The 15,596-nt window shown below is 46.5% G+C and overlaps 1 protein-coding gene across 2 annotated transcripts in view; it reads right to left on the bottom strand.

The window, feature by feature from the left end:
- ZFP64 (ZFP64 zinc finger protein) overlaps positions 1-15,596 on the bottom strand; it is a 96,417-nt gene that overhangs the window by 17,913 nt on the left and 62,908 nt on the right. The window contains exon 1 of one of the 2 annotated variants that reach the window (XM_032255975.1): positions 3,804-4,605. The exons of the other annotated variant lie outside the window; for it this stretch is intronic. Within the exon in view, the coding sequence (XP_032111866.1) occupies positions 3,804-3,909 (106 nt within the window). The 5' untranslated portion in view covers positions 3,910-4,605. Of the gene's footprint in view, positions 1-3,803; positions 4,606-15,596 lie in introns of those variants that run through there. 2 annotated transcript variants of the gene reach the window in all.

Here is a 15,596-nt window from a genome sequence, read left to right as displayed (position 1 = left end):
TGCCTTCTGGGTTCGAGCAATTCCCCTGCCTCAGCCTCCCGAGTAGGTACATGCCACTATGCCCAGCTAATTTTTGTGTTTTAGTACAGACAGGCTGTGACCATGTTGGCCAGGTTGGTCAACATGCTAGGATTACAGGTGTCACTGTGCCTGGCCCAACATTTTTCAATTGTCATAATTCTGTTTGCATGCATGTGTCAGAGTGGCATCCAGTTGGTCAAGGCCAGGGATGCTGCTAGACATCCTATAATGTGTAGGACAGTCCCCACAAGGAAGCAATGCAGCCCCAAAGGTCAACAGGGCTAGGGCTGACAAAGTCTGCACTAGTCCTATTTCCAGTGTTTCTTCGAAGTGTCATCCTGACACTGTGTCATAGTCACCTAGGTCATGGCTTCAGTGTTGTTTCCCAGGCCTTACCCTAGACTCACTGAAATCTTAGGGCAGGGAGAAGGGTGGTATTGTGGATCAAGTAGAGGTAGATTTCAGGGACTTGCAATTTTTGAGACACGGTTTCGCTCGGTCACCCAGGCTGGAGTGCAATGGCACAAATGTGGCTCACTGCAACCTCTGCCTCCTAGGCTCAAAGCCAGCCTCCTACCTCAGCCTCCCGAGTAGCTGGGACCACAGGCATGCACCACACCCGGCTAGTTTTTGTATTTTTTGCCAGTGGTTCTCAGACATGAGCGTGTATCAAAATTGCCTAGAAGGCTGCTTAAAACCCAGGTGGCATGGGCACCCCCTTTGCAGTTCCCGATTGAGTAGGTCTGGGGTGGAGCCGGTGATTTTTCACTTCTAACAAGTTCTCAATTGATGCCCATGCAGGTCTGGGAAACATACTTTGGAGACTTTTGCTCTGTGAGCAAGAAACTGGCTCGGATATTCAGGGTCGCAGGACTGGAAGTTTTCAGCTCATAGGAACCCACTCTCACCAGATCTGCAGTGCATCCTATGGCCCTCAGGGGAAGAAAGAAAACTACTTAGCAACTCACATACTAGAAAACCATTAAACTCTTGAGGGTTTTAACTCCACACAAGTCAAGCAAGACTGAAAACAAATCTAAGTGAGGCACTGTACAACAACGTGGTTTTGGGGAACAGACTGGGAAGCCAGCTGGTAAGTTTCAAATTCCAGTTTATTACTCAGTCTTGATCTCGTCGCCCAGGTTGGAGGGCAATGGCATGATGTTGGCTCACTGCAACCTCCGCCTCCCAGGTTCAAGCGATTGTCTTGCCTCAGCCTCCTGAGTAGCCAGGATTACAGGTGTGCACCACCATTACTGGCTAACTTTTGTATTTTTAGTAGAGACGGTTTTACCATGTTGGCCAGGCTGGTCTCGAACTCCTGACCTTGTGATCTGCCCGCCTTGACCTCCCAAAGTGCTGGTATTACAGGTGTGAGGCACTGCACCTGGCCTCAAATTCCAGTTTTACCATTTATTAGTCGTGGCCCCTGGGTTAGCTACTCAACTTCCCTGTTTCTCAGTTTCCACATCTGTGAAATGGGGATTATGGCCCCTGTTCTCATTGGCTTAGATGAAGTTCTTTACTATATGTAAGAGAACCTTGTGTATTAGTCAACACTGTATAAATGTTATTAGTGTTATTCACTGATGTACACACATAAGATTCTAACAGATTCTTGGGGAGAAAAATGCATGTTTTCAAAGAAACTAGATAAATGAGGTGAGTTAAAGGATGACCCAGATAAAGCCTCTGATAGGCAGGTGTGAAGTGTCTCAAAAAGATTTCTTTTACATTTAGAGATCCAGGAAACCAAGGAAGGACTGAAGCCCACTCTCCTGGGGAAAGGTCTAGCTGGGGGACCCTCTGCATCTGGAATTAGGGGTGGGCTACATTTAGCAATTCGAAACCAGGTTACCACAGCCAGTGTTTTAACCCCTGGGGAAAGGATGAGGTTCCCTCAGTAAGGTCCCTCCCACTCCTCTGTCATTTTATTGGTGGTGATGTGAAGTCTAATTACTTTCCACTGCATTTTCCTCCAAAAGCTACTTGAGTTGCAAAGACACGTGCAAATTGAGTGGCCCAGCCTTAGTAAAACATACCCCCTTGCCAGTGTTGAGGGCAGACCAAAGATGCTAGGGTACGACGTCAGTTGGAAGACTGCTTCCTCCCCCTCCCCCCCACCAAGTGGCGGCTGGAGTTCAGGCACACTACTAGGCAGGCGGACTTTACATCCTGCTCCCATAGGAAGGCACCTCAGTATCCACGACGCACAACACCCTCCCCGTGCCCGAAACGCTGGGTGCAGCTCCAGAAGGCGCCTCGCAGTGTTGGCTGCAGGAATCAAAAGTAGCTCAGTGCACTGACTTTCAACTCCAGCCCGGGATTATTCAGCAATTCTCTAAACATCCCCAGAACCTCCCCAACTTCCCCTAGACGCAGAGACTCAGCAAGAGCCCCGCCCCTCGCCCTAGGGGGCTTGGTCCGGTAAGACTCACCTCCCTATCTCTGTCCCAGGGCACGAGGGTGATTATGCTATTCTAGTTACGGCAGCTCCACCCGAACAAACTTTATTTTAACATTTAAACTCTTAATTTAGTAGAGCCTTCATTAATCTACTCCCCTCCACCACCTCCTCGGGAAGGTGTGGTCAAAGCCCACCAGACCGACTGTTCTGGAAGTTGGTGCGGAAGCTAGAGAGCCCGCGCCTCTGGAGGTGGGAGGCCTCCCCAGAGAGGGGACCCAATATCCCCCTTTCCGCCGGCGCCAGCAAAGAGCCGGGGAGAAGAGGAAGTCAAGTTACAACTCCTTTCCCTACTCCCTTAAAGGAAAGGCCTCGGCTAACCACGAGGAGCTGGTAGGCAGAAGAGAAAGTAGGAACCTGCAATGTCTTAATCTAAGCACAAGAGAAGCAGAAAGGAAAGCGCTTTAGAAATGCAGATTGCCCAACCCCACCCCGAGATTCGCAGTGGAGGCAGGGTGTCCCAAGGCGCACGAGTAATCTGGCTAGCCACCAAAGCTCCTCTCTCGCAGGCTCTTCTGAAGCAGAGGATCCCCGGACGAGAAACGCTGCCCAGGGGGCTTAGGGTAGCCGAGGATCTCCTTGCTACATCCCGTGTCCACGTGGCAACCAAGGAGGGGGTGCGGGCCCGCCTGCTAAGTGCGACAGTATCACTGCTCTGCCCCCACCATGGCTCTCACTTCGCTCAGATAAAACGCAGAGCTCTTACCGGGGCTCACGGCCGCCCCCACATCCCCGGCCGTCTACCTCCCCCGCCCGTCACCTCTCCGGCCTCCCCAGATCTCTCGGGCTGCAGCAGCGCTGGCGTTCCCTCGGCCTGGAATGCTCTTCCCCCCGGCTACCTGCACGGCTCGCCCTCTCCCATCCTTTCGGTCTTCACTCGGAGGTCCGCTCCTCGGTGAGGCCTTCCCTAGACAACGCATTTGAAACGTAACCCCACGGCAAGGAGACACCTTCCAGGCGCACAGCCGAAGCCCGGTGCCAAGGAGGTAGGGAACTCGGGTACCCGCGCACCCCGAAAATAGTGTGAGGGGTCCTCAGAGCATCCTTCCAGCGTGTTTGGGGGGCAAACTCGTAGACCAGCTAGCTGTTAAGGAGTGGCTGGAGGGATCCAGGCGGGGAGAGGTACGGTTAACTCGAGGAGGGTGTAATTTACAGAGGCGGCTGCGGGAACGCCCAGGTCCGAGTCCCAGGACTCCGCGCCGGACTCTTCGCCAGCCCTTCCAGCCCCCCTGCCCCGGTCCCCGTACGCGCGCGGATCCAGAGAACCTCGGAGCACCAGCCCTCAACCCCAGGGTGGGGCTCCCGCAGCGCTACTCACCGGGCTCCCCCGCCACCTGCGGGGCCACCTCCGCGCACTCTCGGCGCGCAGGCCGCGGCTCCTCGGAGTTGAGGTGCTGGGGCTTGGCCTGCTTGCGCCGCGACATGGCGCGAGGACGGGTCTCCCGGCGCGTCCCTAGGAGTGGCCTACTTCACACAACGAATTCCCGGAGTTCGGAAATTACCCCCCTTCAGCAGGAACGCGCATGTCCCAGCAATTCTGCTCATCAGCCGAGCAGGGCGATTTATCAAGAGTCCTGACGGCTGATTGGCCTAGAGCCAAGACCCCAGGGGTCCCGAGGACTTGCGGTCCGCGCCCGGGCAGCCCGCGACACCTGGGAGCTCGTTAGAAATGCAGACTCTCGGGCTCCACCCCAGACCCGCTGAATCAGAATCTGCATTTTAACAAGCTCCCCAGGTGATTCGCATGCACATTAAAGTTTGAGAAACCGTGTCTGCATTTTAACGAGATCCCCAGGTGATTCGTTTGCCCATTAAAATTTCAGAAGCGCAGCTCTCCTCCAACTTTAATGTGCGTGCGAGTCACTGGGGATCTCGTTAAAATGCAGATTCTGACTCAGTGGGTCTGGGGTGGGGCCTGAGCTCCTGTATTTCTAACGAGCTCCCAGGTGGCGCTGTGGCTGCCACGCTACACAGGCTGCGCTTTTAGATTCGGACTTAATTGGTTTGGACTGGGACCTGGGCACTGGGATATATTTTAAAAGCCGTCTCCCCGCCGCTCACCACCCCCATCACACATACAGGTTATTCTGAGTGCATCCGAGCTGAGAAGCACGACCTCCACTCCTGGTTCTCAGCCCCGCTGCACACCCAAATTTAAATTTTAAATGAGACCAGAGTGTCTCCAGCTGCAGGGAGAACATGTTCCTGGAGGAGCCGGTTAAAAATGCAGATTCCGAAGTTCTGGATTCCGGTGGCCGAGGCCAGGAATGTGTATTTTTATCTATGAGCGTCCGCTCCCGCCCGGTGACTCGGACCACACACTCTCGGACCACACAGGAGAGCTTCTGGGGCCAACCCGGCGCAGGCCCCGCCCAGCAGGTGACAGAGGCGCTGTCCTGGGGGGGGGGGGGTTGAGCTAATTAGCGTTCGTGCTCAGACTGGCTGGGACCCTGATGAGACCCGAGGGAGACCCTTCCTGGCACCACGTAAGTGACATCCAACAGGGATCGAGAAAGCCACCTACAGCCCCCAGGTGTTTACTTTCTTCAGATTGGGGAGTTACTTAAGACAGGGTTGTGCCCTAAGCTTGCCCGAACCTGAGAATCACGTGGGGGCCCCTTGTTTCAAAAAGACCCAGGCAGGCTCAGCTTCGGGTTTTTGGGGCGGGGCCTGAGAATCTGTATTTTTAACAGCGCCGCTTTTGAGTTTTACCGGGTGGTCCTGGGGGGTCAGCAGCATCTGAAATGCGCCGTCTGTGAGGTTACTGTTGGCGAACCCCAGGGCAGGGCCTGCGAGAACAGCGTTTTGGCTTGTTTCAATTTCTCAAAAGCTGACCTGTTTTCCTCAAACTCCCCCTTGATTTTCAGGTTGTGAATCGACTTAGGAATGTTTGTGTAATGCCGGCTGAAGTCACTTCAGGTTAAATTTCCTATACTTCTTAAAAAACACAAAACTTCATCTTCTTTGGGATGTATGTGTAGTTACATGTATCTGTAAAGACATTTGAAAATATATACGCGTGGCCAGGCGCGGTGGCTCACGCTTGTAATCCAGTACTTTGGGAGGCCGAGGTGGGTGGATCACATGAGATCAGGAGTTCTAGACCAGCCTAGCCAACATGATTAAACCTTGTCTCTACTAAAAATACAAAAAATTAGCTGAGGGTGGTGGTGTGGACCTGTAATCCCAGCTACTGGGGAAACTGAGGCAGGAGAATCCCTTGAATCGGGAGGTGGAGCTAAGATTGCACCACTGCACTCCAGCCTGGGTGACAGAGGGAGACTCTGTCTCAAAAAAAAAATTCATATATATGTATGCACAGACACACATACTCATGTTTATTGTGTCTCCTTTTGAGAAGGAGACTGGATAAACAGCGGTTGCCTCTGGGGTGAAAGAGGGGTGCGTTGGGGAGATGGGAGACATCTGATACCCACTTAAACTGCTTGAGGTGTGTATGTGTGTTTGTATTTACTTTGTTGCTATCGTTTTGCCTCAGGTGTACACAATCAATGATTGGTACAGGAATCATTACTGGCCTACTGTTAGCCTACACTTGCTTACATTCTTTAGGCTGCTTGCTTGCACCTCTGTTCATTATGATGTAATCAGTACCAGGGAATGGAACGTACTGCCCAAAAGTAGGACCTTAACCCCAACCCACATCTCTCTTCATATGGCCTCCTGATGTCCCCTTCTCTGAAACTTGACTCCTGCAGATCTCATTTTTTTTTCTCTTTAGCAAGTTTTATCACACCTACATGCATTCCTTAAAAAATACAATTTTAATATTTAATGAATATAAAAGGGTATGTAATCTTCCAAGAATTACTTTTTTTTTTTTTTTTTTAAACCGAATTTTCGCTCTTGTTACCCAGGCTGGAGTGCAATGGCGAGATCTCAGCTCACGGCAACCTCCGCCTCCTGGGTTCAGGCAATTCTCCTGCCTCAGCCTCCTGAGTAGCTGGGCCAAGAATTACTTTTTTTCACTTAGTATTATTTTGCTGAGATCATCCAAATTGATGTCATTGTTGATTGATTTTGACCGCTCTGTAAATATTCCAGTGTGTGAATTTTTTTTTTTTTTTTTTAAATAACATAAATTTATTTCTCATAGTTCTGGAGTCCGGAAAGTTCAAGGTTCCAGCAGATTCAGCATCCAATGAGGGCCCACTTCCTCATAGCCGCCTGCTCACTCTCTTCTCACCAGGTGGAAGGAATGAGGTGTTTCTTCTAGGCCTCTTTCATAAGGGCACTAATCTCATTCATGATGGCTTCACCTCCATGACCTAATCACTTCCCAAAGACCACATCTACCAATGCCATCACTATATATGCAGGACAGCTCTTCAGGTAGGCTTGGACTGACCTGGTTTATCTCCCTTTCTTGCTTGTAGCTCTCAAGAATAACTATAGTATATGCTTGGAATGCAATATCCTGAGACAGGAAGAAACTGCCTGACAGTTTCTTCACCTACTCTCCTGTCCATGGGCACTTGGGCCTTTGCCAGGTCTTTGCCATTGTGAACAGTGCTGCCATGATCTTTCTAAAAAGTGTCAGAGTTTCTCTTGAGTGAATGTATACCTTGGGGCGGGATAAGAGATAAGGCCAAAATGATTGTATTAACTTACACTTCCCCAGCAAGGTGTAAGAGATAACACAGGCCAGGGCAGTGGCTCACGCCTATAGTTGTAGCACTTTGGAAAGCTGAGGTGGGCAGATCACTTGAGCTCAGGAGTTCAAGACCAGCCTGGGCGACATGGCAAAACTGTCTCTACAAAAAATATACAAAAATTAGCTGGGCAGGTGACACGCACCTGTGGTCCCAGCTCCTCTGGAAGCTGAGGCAGGAGGATGGCTTGAGCCTTGGAGGTCGAGGCTGCAGTGAGCCATATTTGCACCACTGCACTTTAGCCTGGGCACAGAGTAAGATACTGTCTCGAAAACAAACCGCCCAAGTTGCACCACTGTACTCCAGCCTGGGCAGCAGCAAGACTCTGCCTCAAAAAAAAAAAAAAAGTGTTGCTAAGTTTAAACATGTAGATTGAGGTTCTTATAGGTGACAACTTTTCATTGTGTTCAGCAACAATATCACATAAGAGAATCATGGCCAAACATGCATATCTCCCACCACCTCCCCCAACTCCCCCAATACAGAGGCTGCAATGCAGTGGTGGGATCTTGGCTCACTGCAACCTCTTCCTCCTGGGTTCAAGTGATTCTCCAGCCTCAGCCTCCCAAGTAGTTGGGACTACAGGTGCATGCTACTGCGTCTGGCTAATTTTTGTATTTTTAGTAGAGACAGGGTTTCACCATGTTGGCCAAGCTGGTCTCGAACTCCTGACCTCAGGTGATCTGCCTACCTTTGCCTCATAAAGTGCTGGGATTACAGGCATGAGACACCATGCCTGGCCCAAACATGCATTTAAAAGTACTTTCTCCATAGGATGTTTCTGTTGAAAACTAGTTACTTCCTCATTCTTCATATATCGCCTGTGTCCTGATTTTTATTTTTAATAGCTGTTAGGTAATCTCCTTTTGTTCATACAGAAAGTCAGTAAATTTTCAAACATTATCGCTTTATGGAAGAAAAATGGAGAATATCTGTAATTCTCATAACTCTTAAGTAATTTTCCAAGAGATAAACAGCATACCTCTGAATTATACAACAGATTCTTCTGGTCACTCTACCTCTCTTTACAAACATCATAAAGATTCCAGAGGCAGGATAATGTAATAACTAAGAGCACAGTCTGGAACCAACCTGAGTTAGAATCCTGGCTCTGGCCAGGTGCAGTGGCTCACACCTATAATCCCAGCACTTTGGGAAGCCGAGGTGGGTGGATCACCTGAGATCAGGAGTTTGAGACCAGCCTGGACAACACAGCGAAATCCTGTCTCTACTAAAAATACAAAAAATTTAGCTGGGGTGTGGTGGCGGGTGCCTGTAATTCAACTACTCAGGAGGCTGAGGCACAAAAATCGCTTGAACCCAGGAGGCAGAGGTTGGAATAAGCGAAAATCACGCCGCTGCACTCCAGGCTGGCAACAGACAGCGAGACTCCATCTCCCAAAAAAAATAAATAAATAAATAAATAAGTAATAAAAAAATAAAAAATCCCGGCTCCTGGCTCAGTTTACATCCCACCCCTGTGATCTCAAGAAAGCTGTTCTGTGCCTCATTTTTCTCATTAATAAAATGGCAATGCCAACGCAGTGACAGTGGCTTCAGGATTAGTGAGTTTATGTAGTAAACAGCACAGAACAATGTCTAGTACAGAGGTACTACTCTAAGTATTAAGTTATTTACGGCAATGGGGTAAAAGTTACAGTTATCTATGAAAATAGTACCCATCTGTAATTGGTTATTCCACTTAACTAGGCACAGATACTGTTGTGCATGGAAATAGATTTGAAGCCAACAAGGATGTGTGATTTTACTAAACTCTGAGTTGCAGAGTTCCCATGCTTTCAGAGTTTCAATCCATGTATTAAATGAGGAAAGCTTACTCTTCTTTTTAAAGAGAAAAAGACTAAAACAAATTGTCAATAGAATGTTGTCTCTGATTGTCCTGGGCCTCTCATGATGTGGGCACCCGAGCTCTCTTTCCTTTAAAAAAAGGTTGTTTTTTTTTGCAGTGGGGGTGGGTGGGAACCGGGAAGGCAGGGTCTTGCTCTGTTACTCAGCCTGGAGTACAGTGGTGTGATCTTGGCTCACTGCAGTCTCAACTTTCCGGTCTCGAGCGATCCTCCCACCTTAGCCTCCTCACTACAGGCACATGCCACCACACCCAGACTATTTTTTTTGTGTGTAGAGAAGGTGTTTCACCATGTTGGTCTTGAACTCCTGAGCTCAAGTGATCCTCCCATCTTGGCCTCCCAAAGTGCTGGGATTATAGGTGCAAGCCATTGTGCTTGGCTGGGCTCTCCTTCCTAAGCATCCTCATTTAACTTGTAACATTAATACTACCACTCCACTATGAATACCAGAAGGAACAAATAAATGTTTATCCAGGTACAAATGATTCCCCAAAGGGTTGTAAAACTAGACAGGAACAAATCTTATTTCTTGATCATTACCCTTGCCAGGAATTCTTTTTTTTTTTTTTTTTTTTTTTTGAGATGGAGTCTCACTCTGGTACCCAGGCTAGAGTGCGGTGGCATGATCTTGGCTCACTGCAACCTCTGTCTCCTGGGTTCAATTGATTCTCCTGCCCTAGCCTCCCAAGGAGCTAAAATTGCAGGCACCTGCCACCATACCTGGCTATTTATTTATTTTTGAATTTTTAATAGAGATGGGGTTTCCCCATGTTGGCCAGGCTGGTCTCAAACTGCTGACCTCAGGTGATCTACCTACCTTGGCCTCCTCAAGTGCTGGGATTATAGGCATGAGCCACCTCACTGGCAGGAATTCATTTATTAGTTCATTTGATAACAATTCTTTGAGCCCACTTTATTGCCTGGCTCTTTTCTAGGTGCTGGAGATAGAGTGAGGTCCAAGACAGACAAGATCCAGAGGGGATTCAGAGAAGTAACCAGAGAATGTACAAGGTCACTTTAGATAGCAACAGGTGCTATGATCAAAACACCATGGTAGTGTGATTGGGAGTGACTGGGTGGTAGTCGTGGGCACCTGACTTTGGCTAGAAGTTACCTTTGAGCTAAAACACAAATGCAATAGCCAGCCATGGAAAGAACCAGGGAGCGAGCATTCTGGGGGAGGGAGGAGCAACAGCAAAGACTCTTTTAAGAGCAACTTTAGGGCTGGGTGTGGTGGCTCATGCCTGTAATACCAGCACTTTGGGAGGCTGAGGTGGGCAGATGACGAGGTCAAGAGATTGAGACCATCCTAGCCAATATGGTGAAACTCCATCTCTACTAAAAATGCAAAAAAATTAGTTGGGGGTGGTGGTGTCCACCTGTAGTCCCAGCTACTCAGGAGGCTGAGGCAGGAGAATTACTTGAACCCAGGAGGCAGAGGCTGCAGTGAGCTGAGATGGCACCACTGCACTCCAGCCGGGTGACAGAGTGAGGCTGTCTTAAAAAAAAAAAAAGACCAACTTTGGTATGATTGAAGCAAACTAAGGCAATTCAGGGACTAGGTAGCTCCCAGATAAGAAAAACATATGTAAAAATTTGAAAAAAAAAATGTTCAAGGTCACTTATGATTAAAGAAACGTAAATTCAAATAAACAGAAACACTGGTTTCCACATGTCCTGATAGAAAAGATTAAACGCACACACATGCTGAGCAGGAGCTAGCTATTCCATGCCTTGGCTGTATTTTTCACTCATTGTGCAGAGAAGTCACCTGGGAATCTTGTTACAATGCAGATTCTGATGCCAGTGTGTCTCAAAATGTAACATGTATACGGATCACCTGGGGACCTAGTTAAAAGTCAGATTCTGATTTCGGTGCTTCTCAAACTTAACGTACAGAGGAATCACCGGGGGATCTTGTTAAATGCAGATTCTGAGCAACGAACATGGAAGGGGTGTTCAATCTTACTAATTATAAAGGGAATGGGTAGTAAAGCTCATACCCACTGTTTGTTTTCACCTATCAGATCAATAAAAATTAAAAACACTCAGGACATCTACTGTTAGCAAGAGTACAGGCAAATTGGTTTTCAAATGCATTGCTAGTGAGAGCATGAATGTTTATGGCCACTTTCGAGGGCAATTTGGCAATACGTTTTAAAATATGTCCTGCCAATCTATCAATTCTGCTTTCCATTCATTCTCCTCCAGAGAAACATTTGCACAGGCGCGCAAGGGAGAATGTCCAAGAGTGTTAGTTGCAAGTCATTGTTGTAGCATATAAAAAAAAAAAAAAAAAAAACCCTCAATGTCCAACAATAGGGAAGAGGCTACAATAAATTGAGGTTTAGCCATATCATGAAATACCAGGCCAGATTTATGAATATAAGCATGGTTACAGCTCTAAGATATATTGCATTAAAGAAAAAAAGCAAGCCCCACATAGATATATAGACCTAAACACATATTCAAATCTCTATTTTCAATGGTGAAATACATATTCATGTAAACCCAGTGAAAAAAGGACTGAAAGAATACATGCTGGCTACAGCTATTTTTTTTTTTTTTTTTTTGGAGACAGGGCCTCACTCTGTTGCCCAGGCTGGAGTGCCATGGCATGATCATGGCCCACTGAAACCTCGACTTACCAGTTTCCAGCGTTCCTCAAGCCTCAGCCTCCCAAGTAGCTGGGACTACAGGCACATGCTACCACACCTGGCTAATTTTTATATTTTTGGTAGAGACAAGGTTTCACCATGTTGGCCAGTCTGGTCTTGAACTCCTGAGCTCAAGTGATTCATCCATCTTGGCCTCCCAACGTGCTGGGATTACAGGTGTGAGCCATGGTGCCTGGCTTATACTGGCTATATCTTAAGCAAGGTGGGGAAAGGAGAGAAGTTTGGAGGAGGGAGGATTGGAAAACCTAAATGTTTCTCTCACTGTCTCTCTCTCTCTGTCTGGACATTATGCATAGTAATATTTCTTTCTTTCTTTTTTTTTTTTTTTTGAGTTTCACTTCTATTGCCTAGGCTGGAGTGCAGTAGTGTGATCTCAGCTCACTGCAACCTCCACCTCCCAGGTTCAAGTGATTCTCCTGCCTCAGCCTCCTGAGTTGCTGGGATTACAGGCATGCACCACTACACCCACCTAATTTTGTATTTTTAGTAGAGGCAGGTTTTCTCCATGTTGGTCAGGCTGGTCTCAAACTCCTGACCTCAGGTGATCTGACTGCCTCAGCCTCCTAAAGTGCTGGGATTACAGGCCTGAGCCACTGTGCCTGGCCAGTTTCTCTTTTTCCTTTTCTTTCTTTGATAATAGGGATTGTATTCATATGCTACTTTATAGTTAAGAATTAATAATTAAAATAAATAATGACATACTTTCTTTCTTTCTTTTTTTTTTTTTAAACAGAGTCTTGCTCTGTTGCCAGGCTGGAGTGCAGTGACTCGATCTCGGCTCACTGCAACCTCCGCCTCCCCGGTTCACGCGATTCTTCTGCCTCAGCCTCCCAAGTAGCTGGCAGTACAGGCACGCACTACCATGCCCAGCTAATTTTTGTATATATTTTTGGAAAGACAGGGTTTCATCATATTGGTCAGGATCGTCTCGATCTCTTTACCTCGTGATCTGCCCAACTCAGCCTCCCAAAGTGCTGGGATTAATGGCATGAATCACCTCACCCGGCCTATAATGATATACTTTAATACAACAGAATTCTATGAAACTATAAAAAATAATGCATTTCTATGGGCATTCATCTGGAATATTTTTTATGATAAGTGAAACATCCAAAAGACAAAGTGTACAAATTATGCTGTTGGGCATCTGTGTATATACACACGTACACACACGTAAACATGTACACATGCACACATTCACACATGTACACATGCACCCATCTACACATACACATGTACACATACACATATGTGCACGCATGTACCCATACGCATGCACACACGTACACATGTACCATATACACACACATGTACACACACATATGTACATACATACACATCCACACATGTACACACATGCACATACGCACACACATGCACACATATGCACATATGTACACATGCACACATGTACACATCACATATGTGCATATGTATACATCTGCGCACATACACATGCACACATGTACACACATGTGCACGCACATATATACATGCACACACGTACACGCCCATATGTACACAAGCACATGTACACATATACATATATACACATGTACACACGTACACATGCACATGCATACATGTACAATACACATGTACACACGCACACGTACACATGCACATAGGTACACACATGCACCCACGTACACACATACACATACAGATATGTACATATGCACATAGGCACACATGCACACAAACACATGTACATATACACACATGTACACACATACACAAGCACACAAGTACACGTACACATGCACACGTACACATGCACACACGTACACACGTACACATACATGTACAATACACATGTACACATACATGTACATATACACACACGTACACATGTATACACCCACGCATACACGTGCACACACACGTACACATATACATGCACACACTTGCACACATGCACTTATGTACACATACACATGTACATGTATCTATATACATACGGATATGTACACTCGCATCTATACACGCACATATGTACCCATACACACATGTACACACACCTATATACACACGCACATATGTATACATACACTTATGTACGCATGCACCTATATACACATATGTACACATGTGCATATACACACGTACACGTACACACGCACCTATATACATATATGTACACATACACATGTATACATGCACACATGTACACATATACCCAACAGCATAATTTGCATTATGCACAATTTGCATATCATACTTTACATAACAGCATCTCTATATAAATTTTAACACAAATTATATATATACACACACACACATAAACTTGTGAATGCATAGGGGACCAGAGAACTGGTAACTTGAGTTGTCCCTAGGAATGAAGACAGCAGTGTTGGCAGTGAGGCGAAGTGACTAAACATCTTATTATATATCTAACTGCAATCTTTTAAGTTATAAAGTCTTAAATCATAAAATTTCGCATACCTATAAGAGTGTAAAATGTAATTGTGCAATTTAAGGAATAAAATGAACACCTGTGTAACCACCAACAACTAAAGATATGAAACGTTCTTTGTGAAAAAGAAGCCCTTCTAGCAATCCTTCGGCCTCAGCCTCCCGAGTAGCTGGGACTACAGGTGTGTGCCAACATGCCCTGCTAATTTTTGTATTTGTAGTGGAGACAAGGCTTTGCCATGTTGGTTAGTCCCGCACTCCTGAGCTCATGCTTTACCAAACCCTTCACATCCATTAGCTTCTCGTTCCTTCTGTCACCTTCTTTCACCTTCCCTAATTTTGTGTAATTATTGTTTAAAAGCTTTGTTACCTAAACAATATTTGTTTAGCTTTGCCTCTTTGTGAACTTTGAGTGTTTTTTCTTCTTTAAGTTTGGGAGATTAAACATGTTGCTGCAGGCAGGTGTAGAGTGAGTTTTCACTTTCCACATCACCTCCACTATATGATTATACCACACTTTACACCTTCTACTGCCAGGAGGCGGTGTGCAATTTGATCTGGTCAACACGGTGAAACTACGTCTCTACAAAAAATACAAAAAATTTGAAAACACATCTCTACAAAAAATACAAAAAAATTAGCTAGGTGTGGTAGCGCGTGCCTGTAGTCCCCACCTATTCAGTAGGCTGAGGCAGGAGAATTTAACCTCGGAGGTGGAAGTTGCTGTGAGCCGAAATCGTGCCACTGCACTCCAGCCTGGGTGACAGAGTAAGACTCTGTCTCAAAAAAAAAAAAAAAAAAAATGAACTACTTGTGTAGCTGTTAGCATTCTTTCACTGCTTTTCTGATTCACACGTGAAAGTTTCTTTACATCTAGAATCTGTATTTAACAAGATCCTCAGGTGATTCTTCTGCAGTTTAAAATCATCTGCTGAAATCAGAATCAGCTTTTAACAGGGTCCCCAGGAGATCCATATACATGGTAACTTTTGAGACACACTGGCATCAGAATCTGCATTTAAAAAAAAATCCCCAGGTGGGCCAGGTGCAGTGGCTCCCACCTGTAGTCCCAACACTTTGGGAGGCCGAGGTGGGCAGATCACCTGAGGTCAGGAGTTCGAAACCTGCCTGGTCAACATGGTGAAACCTCATCTCTACTGAAAACTACAAAAATTAGCCGGCTGTAGTGCCGGATGCCTGTAATCCCAGCTACTTGGGAGGTTGAGGCAGGAGAATTGCTTGAACCGGGGAGCTGGAGGTTGCAGTGAGCTGAGATTGCACCATTGCACTCCAGCCTGGGTGACAGAGCAAAAGTCTGCCTCAGAAAAAAAAAAAAAAAAAAAAAAAAAGAAGATCCCCTTGTGACTTCTATGCATGGTAAGTTTGAGAAGTACAGCACAGGCATGGACTACCTGGGCCATAGAATAGGCTCGAATTCAACTTGCCTAGAGATGCCAAGCTATGATGCCAATTTATG

This window comes from Sapajus apella, unplaced genomic scaffold (assembly GCF_009761245.1).
Source record: "Sapajus apella isolate SASKATOON/1434 unplaced genomic scaffold, GSC_monkey_1.0 scaffold92, whole genome shotgun sequence".
In the NCBI taxonomy this organism is placed as follows: domain Eukaryota; kingdom Metazoa; phylum Chordata; class Mammalia; order Primates; family Cebidae; genus Sapajus; species Sapajus apella.
The sequence above is the reverse complement of the archived record's forward strand: the minus strand, read 5'-3'. Positions and strand labels throughout refer to the sequence as shown.